Source organism: Triplophysa dalaica, chromosome 14 (assembly GCF_015846415.1).
Source record: "Triplophysa dalaica isolate WHDGS20190420 chromosome 14, ASM1584641v1, whole genome shotgun sequence".
Lineage (NCBI taxonomy): Eukaryota > Metazoa > Chordata > Actinopteri > Cypriniformes > Nemacheilidae > Triplophysa > Triplophysa dalaica.
Window position 1 is genome coordinate 19,008,857 of NC_079555.1, and position 10,059 is coordinate 19,018,915.

The 10,059-nt window shown below is 37.7% G+C and overlaps 1 protein-coding gene across 7 annotated transcripts in view; it reads right to left on the reverse strand.

The window, feature by feature from the left end:
• The window catches only part of mafa (MAF bZIP transcription factor a), a 200,286-nt gene extending 195,478 nt beyond the window's left edge, over positions 1-4,808 (reverse strand). For all 7 annotated transcript variants that reach the window (XR_008908782.1, XR_008908783.1, XM_056765577.1 and 4 more), the window contains exon 1: positions 1,853-4,808. Coding sequence is in view for 5 of the 7 variants with exons in the window: in XM_056765577.1 (XP_056621555.1) it covers positions 1,853-2,814 (962 nt within the window). In the remaining 2 variants the exon portion in view is untranslated. The remainder of the gene's footprint in view (positions 1-1,852) is intronic.
• Positions 4,809-10,059: the final 5,251 nt, after the last annotated feature.

The following is a 10,059-nucleotide window of genomic DNA, read 5'->3' on the forward strand; positions in this document are numbered from 1 at the left end:
CTTTTCCAAAAGATATTTAAGATTAAAGGGAAATTCTGCTCTCCTTTATTAGTGGTGCTTTAATCTGAGTCAAATGCCTGTTTAACAAATATTTTATAAATATGAAATTAGTTTTGTTTATTTTTAATGTGTTATGTGCTGGATTTTTGAAACACGCAATGCATGGGGTGCATGAATCTAAAGTGAAATCTAAGCAAGAATTACGTTTAATTTTAGAAAATGTGATCACTGAATAATGCAAAACTTTAACAAACCACATCCAGAGAAGACTTTAGGAGAACCAAATTGCATTTTATTGCATATCATATATGTGTAGAAAATGAAAATAAGCACATATGAACATCACATATGGTTAGTGGATGAAATAATTTTGCACAGCAAAATATATATATGAAAAAGTTTGAATTACCTTAGTTAAAAAAATATTGATGAATGATATATCCTGAATTTATACAAACAAGGTATCAATCCCTGACTATAAACAATGTCCAGACATTTTTATATTGATTACTATATTATTGCCTTGTAAATAATGTATTGTTGATAGAAAAAAAAGAAAGAAAGAAAGAAAGAAAGAAATCATCGAGTCCTGCTTGACAATATAGATATCTTAATAAGAATTTATCCTTTAGGTTTCAGCAAAGCCATGATGGGTGTTCTTTAAATTAGCGTTCTGGATAGATTCCATTATCAAATACGTATATGATTTGCTACAAGCTACATTTAGTGCAACTCATTCCAAAATGGTTAGAAATGTATATGAGACAATCATTTTCCAAATGCATGATTTTCCATGTTGACTTAATATTCTAGTTGAACACTCTGGTTTCAAAATATAGCAAATGAGGCTAGAACATCTGTCAAACTGCTGTTTTCATTGCAAGCACATGCTGCTAAAAAAGAGTTTTGAATTATACAAATCCAGCTGTATGCAAACCTCACCAATATGAAAGACCATGAACAGGCAAAATTGAAACTCTAAGTCACTCTTATTTATAAGTGTCAACATGTGGCTACACAGCTACTTTCAACTGTTCTCATACGGCGAACAAAATGTGGAACATTCCATCAAAATGCTAGAGTTTATTATAAATGCACAAACCGCTTTTAGCAACAGCACTGCACTGTTTAAGTTCCAGAGAGAGGATAGAAACCAGGTCCATGTTAGCTCCCCCGAAACATTGCTTCCAAGTTGGCCCTCAACAATGCACAGGCTATATGAAAACTGTATGGTTCAATCTTTTCATGGGGTAGGACAGTGATATAATGCTCCTGTCATTTCATTATTCCGTATTCCGTTAAGAAAGTGATTGGGAAATGAAAGCAATGTATGAATGTCATGCTGATAGAAGTTCATTTCCAAGTAGTTCAAGTTCATGATTAAGCGCATAAAAAGGAAGGGGGATAAAGGAGGACGACCATACATGTCCAGCGTGCAGGTTCTTAAAATAACATGTCCTTTTACATAGCAATAAGTAGATTCTCATGTAGTCACAAAAAAAGCAAGCCCAAGGCATGAGATGGTCATGGGGGAAATGAGAAGAATCCTCTGACTTTGGTTAACCAAAAGGCTCAAAAAGAAAAAGAAAACATTATTTTATGGCATAATGGGAAAAAAGGCAAAAATGGGGGTAAAGGTCAACATTTTGAGTGTATATGCATATACATCAAAATATAAAATATGAATGCATATGAAGGGGAAAACACACACAAGCCAGACTCACAAGTTCAGTCTGGATGCAAAACAAGCCCCAAACACTGAAGGATTGAAAAAAAATGTTGTCAGCCTTGATACAACGACCCCCAAAACAAAGAAAAAAATTCCCGAGCTCTTTTTGTAATGAAAACTCACATGAAAAACTCAGGAGATGAGGGGTTGTTGTCGCTGCTCGACGAGTTTTCTCGAAAGCCGCTGCTCACCAGCTTTTCGTACTTCTCTTTGTACGCGTCTCTTTCGCGAACCAGTCTGGAAATCTCCTGCTTGAGGTGGTCCACTTGCTGCACGAGCTGGGTCTTCTCGCCCTCCAGGACGTGCTTCTGTTGGACCCGCTTAAAGCGACACGACTGCGCATAGCCTCTGTTTTTCAAGGTTCTCCTCTTCTGTTTGAGACGGATCACCTCCTCTTTGCTGACACCTCGCAGCTGGCGGTTCAACTCCCGCACGGTCATGCTGACCAACTGGTCGTCGGAGAAGCGGTCGTCCAGGTGTGCATACTGGTGATGGGCAGCGGGGTTGCCGGACAGGACCCCAGTAGTTTGGTGCGGCTGGTGACTATGGTGGTGATGGTGAAGATGGTGGTGATGAGGTGCCCCGTTCTGCGCTGCGGCGGCGGCAATGACTGCGGACACCACCGCGGCGGCGGAGCCCATCTCCTCCCCAGCCGCTGCGCCTCCTGCTCCGGTTGCGCCGGTGAATTGCTGAGCTCTCGCATAGCCGTCGAAACTCTGATGACCGCTGCTGATCAGCGCCTCCACCGCGTCCTCGGGACTAAAGCCCAGCGTCTCCGGGTTTAGCTGTTGTTGGTAACCGGTCATCCAGTAAAAATCCTCCAGGTGCGCCTTCTGCTCGCTCCCGGAGCCCGGGCTGGGCTCCGAGAAGCTCGGGGAAGGGGGAACCGAGCTGCAAGGCGTACTCATCGGGGTGGAAGACAGAGATCCCCCGGCGATTAGACGGCTGCACTGGCTGATGCTGCGATCGGGCTCCGGTGGCTCCTTCTTCACCTCAAACTTCATCAGATCGAAGTCATTAACATATTCCATAGCCAGGGGACTTGTGGGCAGGTCGGGGGCGCTCAGTGCCAGCTCTGATGCCATCCTCTTGGTGCTGACCGTTCTCCAGTGAGGCTGAAGGGTTGCTGTCAGGACAGGCTGGGTCGGGTGAGGGTGAGCCAGCTTGGTGATGTTTAAATGTTTCACCTTAAACAGGAACAAAAAAGTATTCGGTGCGCTCCAAACTCAAGATTACGCGCTCTCGTTGGCACTGTCCGCTGCGTGCACTCATCAGATCACTGTCTCCTTTCTGCGCAGGAAACTTTGGGTTTTAAACATAACACTTTAGTGACTCCAGAAGAGCGGACTGCATAGGGGCTTGACAGCTGGATGTATTGGTGAGGAAGTACACACAGATCGAGCAGAAGAGAGTTTTAAAAGTCGACTTGGTACACTAGAGATTAAAAGCACGACGGTGTATTACAGCCGCCGTGACGTCGGACGCGAAACCAGCCAATAGACGTTCCGGATCTCATGTTTATTAGAATGTAAATCGGAAAGTAAAACTTTTCTGGTCAGATGACTGTCACTTGAATGACTATGAGGAAAGAGTTAATGTTCACTGTCAACGTTTACCTCTCCCCACCTTTATTTTGTGTATCTTTTCATTCATTTAATTCACTAAGTTCAATAAGTTTTTGCTTCGTTGGTGTACTATTTTGTGTTTGTAATGCGTTTTAGCATTAACATTTTGAAGATCTTTTAAAATAATGTATTGTATGCTCGTATGTCAGAAAATTAACATATTTTGCATTTAAGAAAATAGTTCAAATACAATTCTAAAGAACAATTTAAAACATAATAAAAATCACATAAGCTCTCTGTAACTATTTATGATTGATGTAGGCTATATTAATAGATTAATCAGAGGGCATGACAAACCTAAATAACAACAAAATAAAATAAACAAAACAACTAAGTAATTTGTACATTTCAAGTGCCATTTTAAAATAAATAAAACTGTTTTTTTAAAGAATAACAGACAAAGCAAGTAATGTTTATTGAGTAGAACAGCAAGGGGCATTTTTCTAAACTCAACAGTGCCACCTTTCGGATAGTAAGATGATGTGTGAGTTTAACACGTGTGTGTGAGAGTGTATATTATGTTCTGTTAAAATGCGAATTTTAATAACAAAATTATTGCAATGTGATATAACATTTAACTCAAAAAAAGACTCATTAGAGTGTTTTTTTAGGGTATTAGCTGTATTTTCATGCATTCAGTTTAAGTTATATTCTTATATTCTATTTTAATTCTACTTCAAAGATAATGTCAGGCAACTTCTTTACATACAATTTGCAGCTGGGCTTTGGGCTCACGACAGGCTTTTGTTCAGTTATGAACCAAATGATCCAAGCTGAGATCAAGAGATTGGCTATAAAACTTGTTTCTCGGGATCTGCCAAATCTAGTCAAAAATTAAACTACTCTCTGTTCATTGCTCTTTTACTAGAGGTCAGGGGTCAATTACGGCAGTATGTCAATGAGATATTTCTCTCCTTTTCATTGTTCAAGTAATCACTATCAAGCAAGCCCTAAGGATAGTATATAAGCAAAGCCATTTCCCTACTTTGTATAAAATGCCTGTCTGATTAATTAATGTTCCTGTCTAGATCTTTAAGGTTGTTCTTCAGTTCCATAACTCTTGCCGTCTTGGCTTTCCTGAATTTTAATTAAAAGCCCTTTACTGAGCATTGTGGAAAAAATAAAAAACGATTAAAATCCACAAGGATGTTCCCATGTTTGGGTGAATTGCCCATTGGAGAAAGTGTCCCCAGTGGCCATGCCTAGCTTGTGTTAGAAACTTGAACCAGCAAATAGTGATTTCATGCGCCTCACATAGGCATGTAATCATTTACTTAGTATCTTTTCTGACAAAGTCTATAATCTCATACTTGCGATCTCTGGTATTTTTAGAGGCCGGAATGAGACAAGTGTAATAATAGGTGAAATCTCTCCTACCACTGGCCATGAACGATAACATCAGTTCCCTTTGCTCTATGTGTATATGCACTGTATTTGCATTGTACATTGTGAGAAAAAAAAAACAGAAAATAAAATAAATTTGAAAACAAATTATAAAAGGGAATAAACACAATGTTTTACTTTGCCTAATTTCTGTATAAAGGTCCAGTGTGTAATTTATTGGAGGATCGGTTGACCGAAATGCAATATAATATAATATACATAATGAAACATTATGTTTTTTTTAGGCTCCCAATGAGCAATTTCTATCTACATACACCGCAGGCTCCTTTGCATGTTTCTAAAGTATGCCTAAACGGACACACTGCTCTAGAAAGCATGTTTCGTAAATAGTTATCTCTTTCGGCAAAGAAGCGAAAATGTGACAACATTTTGGTCCTGTTCAGCCACCGTAGTGCTTCGAAAGGGAGGGGTGGAGTGAGCAGTTTGGTTACAATTCACAATCTCACCACTAGATGCCACTACATTTCATACACTGTAACTTTAATATATAAAGCAAGAATTTTTGAAGAGATCTTAAGATACATACTGTTGGGATTAGGGAGACCTTTGATTCTTGCATTTACAGTAATTACGATGTGGCTAGTTTAAATCAAAAAAAAATGTGGGGCTTTCTTCGCACCACATCTGTAAAGCTTTCTATTTCTTATATCTGACCAACACTTGGAGGTGTAACACTTAGTGTACTCACACCTGACATTCTTGCATTGTGAATGCACATTAATTTAGTTCCAGTTTTATTTATTTACATATTTATTGAGGTTTATACTATGGCTTGGGCTGTTTCTGAGTAAGTTACTGGAGTACAGCATGGCAGTTATGAGACAACGGATAGAAAAGGAGCTTTACAGAAGCCCACTAGTCAATACAATTTACACAGCATATCCAGGTGTTGTGGTTGTATTTAAGGTTGTGTTCTCGAGTTTTAGTTAGCCAAATTGGGTTGTGATCTGTTTCAGACAATGCTTGTGCTACACTGCATTGAAAAGCTTGCTTAAGTAAAAATTTGACATTGTTATTCTCTTTAAGACACTAAATACTTGTAAAATGTCATTAAATAGTAAATATGCATCCTTCTTTAAACATATTTATTAATTTCACAGACGTTATTAGAGCCTGTTTGCTTAACACTGCACTACGCCTTAGTAGCAAGTACTGTATATGATGGTACATTAAACTCAGTGCATTTCCAATGCAGCATAATCCAAGCAAACTATTCGTATAATATTATTTCACAGGCACACATGAAAGCTCAATGACCTCTAGTTTCTTCTAGTTTTCATTTGAGCAGGTTGCTGAAGTGAATTACAGAAAAGTTTCTTAAAGCCACACTACTACTGATCAAAGGCTTTACTTTGACCTTTAACCTCGCATCTGATCACAAATAAACAGAGCTCACATGTCAAATCAAAAATAGCTGTGCAATAGATGGATAAATCAATCTGTGTTATTTGGCTAACTGCATTACTCAATCCGACTGTGATTAATCTAGGCTCATGTGCATATTGGGCAAACCAGGGTGTTTGGTTGTTTTTTGCTTTTCATTGATTGAATAAACAAAGATAAACATAATCATGTTAAAATGTTAACCATGTCTTAAAACTAGCCAAAAACGAGACCAGCTGGTCACATTTAACCTTGCAGTGGAAAGTGCTATCCTTTTTTAAGATTAGTATGATTTGATGAATATAAGATTTGCAAATTGTCTTGAAAACAATGTCACAAAGCAAAACAATAATCATTTCTTAATAGCATTTCATCAGTTCTGTGATCTGAAAAACTTGACCAAATTATCAACGTGAGTTGCAGATTTATGAAAGTATATATATGCAGAAGGAAAATATATGTGCAAAAATTTCTAGTGAATGAGAGAGGAAACCTTTTTCAGGAAGTTGGAAAACACAAGTACGTGAGAGAGGACATGACAATCATGAAAGCATCTGAAGCTACTCTTGCATGCTCAGTGAAAAGGATGTGATGTGCACACGGACTATCTCTATAATCATATAGAGAAAGAGTTGTGGTTGCAAGATTTGCTCTGGTTTCGTGAAAACATATTTTGCAGCATAATGCACATATTTATGTCATCCAACCATAGACATAGGCTGTTTTAAATATTGCATTTAAAAAGCAATAGTTGACCGTTAAATTTCCTTTGCATTTGAAATTTCAAAAATTAGTATTACCAGAACAAACAGTATTGGACTAAATATTTAATTATGCAAATCAGATTTCAACACTCTGATAGTGAGAAGATTTTCAATAAATAACAATAATTTCTGTCTATATTTCAGCATCATACAGGGCATCATAGTAATGTTTTGCCATTTATATCTTTATGTGACATAGTAGTGATGTGTGACAGGCAGGGGCGGACGATTTGGTCGGTCAAACAGAACGTATTATAAATGCGAATATAGGCAACGCGAACACATACCCTTTTACACTATAATCTTGATACACCCACGTTTCACCTTAAGTTGTATGAATACTTTAGCGAAAGCGTTTTGAAGGCTTTGTCTATTGACTTTTTCTATTGATGAATCAGTTGATCTCAAAAGTGCCCAAAAATCCTTCAGAATGGTTGCTCTCTAAACAAGACTACTAACACAACACTTTATTAGCTTACCAGTTAAACATGGAAATGTAAGACCGCCATGTGACAAAACACATGCCATTACGAATCAAAGATCTTCCCTTGGAGTTTTCAGAAGAGAGGATGTTGCTACACTCAGATAAGCAAAAGGACCCTTGTGGAAGCTCAATTTTCACTCAGCTTCCAGAATCAGTGCTGTGAGAAATTACATTAATCCATTTATCATCCACTTCCCGGGCAACCCAGGAGACGACAGGAGGGCCAAAACCAGAGAGGCTGTGATATGGTGGGCCTGCTCCTCTGTTATTGACTTCCACTTTTGAAGGTTTTGGTTGGTCACCCACATTTTAAAGGTGCTAAATTTACATACACATGCAGCTGTTTCACCCAAAGTTTGAACCAATGACTGTGATCTGTCTGTCTGTCTATCTATCTATCTTAATAATTTTAGTGAGAAGAAATCATAATGCTACTGTATATAATGATATTTAACAGAATCGTTGGCTTCTACTTCTTTAAACCTAAATTTATAATAAATCTATAATGAATATATATATGAAATACACTGTAAACAACAATCTATAGAAACCACTTTATTAAAATTGAGGTAACAATTTCTACTCACTTTGTCAGAGTACATTCTACCCTATATCTTTGAGTAAAGAGTATAAATGTATGAGCTATAACAGACTACAAGAAATTGGGTAAAGTCTACCTAACTAATAACACAAATTGTTATTTAATAAAATTTAGTCATTTTAACCCATTGTCAGCAGGTAGCCTAACGGTCATCTACTTAATAATTATTAATGATTAATAATCAAAATTATTGTTGCCCAACCAGACAATACGAAAAGCCATAACATTTGAAAAAAGCTCTTTTTAAAGCGGTCTAGTCAAAGCGACTAGTACTGTTAGCTAGTGGGGCAAAACTTTAAATAACATTGAAAACATACCTTTTAAAACGTGTTGCAGTGTACAGATGTGACTGTTTGGGACACCATGTGAAATAGAACCTATAGGGCATCAACAGAATGACATTTTAAAGGGGTTATATGGTGCAAAGCAGTGTTTTTCTGTGTCTTTGGTGTGTTATAAGTTGCCCATGCATGTATTAGACACGTAAAATTAAAAAAAATAAAGTGTTGATACAAAAGAAGCAAATGCTCACCTAGACCTGCCTGAAAGGCCTTGTGTAACCACACCCCCACAAATCTACTTCAGTTCGTGGTATGAGTTAACTAAGACCATCCAACTGTATACACAGGTAAGGTGGGCGTACCTGTCAGTAAAATTGCTGTGAAACCTGATGTTTATATGTGTATATGGAGATGGTGGTCTAGTGGGTTAAACCACTGAACTGGTAAATCAAAGGTTGCTTGTTCGATCCCAGCAGCCACCACCAGTGTGTCCTTGAGCAGGACACTTTACTCCATGTTGCTCCAGGGGGACTGTAAGTCGCTTTGGATAAAAGCGTCTGCCAAATGACTAAATGTAAATGTAAATGTTTCAAATATGGTAAGATACGTTACATTTCCTTCACACACTTGCAGTATTCGACCAATCACTACACACTGGTTAACTTGCCGAGTGATGAGGCAAAGAAGAGCTACAAACATGCACTGTATAATACAGCGTTTGTTAACCTTAAATCGTGAATACACATAGCATTACATCGTAAACAAAAAATAATATTAGTTTGAGCCTTCATAAGATGCCTTTAACATTTATATTCCAGCTGTTTCTCTCCATAGACACTGTCTATTTTAGCAACGTCACTATCTCACTCGCACCGTCATCCTGTCAGAGGCGCTGACAAGACAACACAGAAGCTTGCCAATTACAAATCTTTTGCTAGCTATAACAATTAAACAAGTTAACATTTGCATTTATAAGAACATCAACATGTTAAAAAAAAGAACCTGTAGCTCAACACTTCCTCACTTTTGTGTCCCAACAAAAATTATGATTGAACATCTTGATTCCCAACGAAGTTGATGTATGCGCCCAATTCCATTGTTATTATTTTAGGGTAAATTTTACTTAACATTTTATTCTTGTCATTATTAATGTTAACATAGAGGCAGTCTGTACTCATTTTTTAACAATTTACCTATAACTAAAATCCTTTTATCGATCGCATAGATTTCTGTGTAGTTTCATAAAATCGACAATCATTTGTTTTCTTGTTTACTTTCAGCAAGATCCCCAGCATAGAGACTGTTATGATCATATTATTTTATTTTTTTATGTGGCGAATAATATATTTTGTCATCAACTTTTATGACCTGCCTGCTGACAACCGCAAATGAGAACAGCACAACCTTGCGAGTTGGTTTCACGGAAAGAACATAACCACATTAATTCTGAAAGAAGACCTAGTTGTAGTTATCAAAATGGGATTGTTCTTGGGCGCATGAAATAGTGTACTGAGTAAATATTAAGTAGTTACTATTTTACCAAGTCTTCCTGTGAAGCACGTACATGATCACAAAACTAGGTGCACACACACACACATGCACACACACACGCACGTACACGCACACACACACACACACACACAAGAACAAAAACACATACATGCCCTGTAATGAGGTATCCTCTGACCTTTCATTGTGCACCACAGGAGAACGGTGATGGTTCATCCTTTAAAAATAACCTTCTGTGTTGGGTCATTTAATGATTTACAGTTAATATACACATGTAAT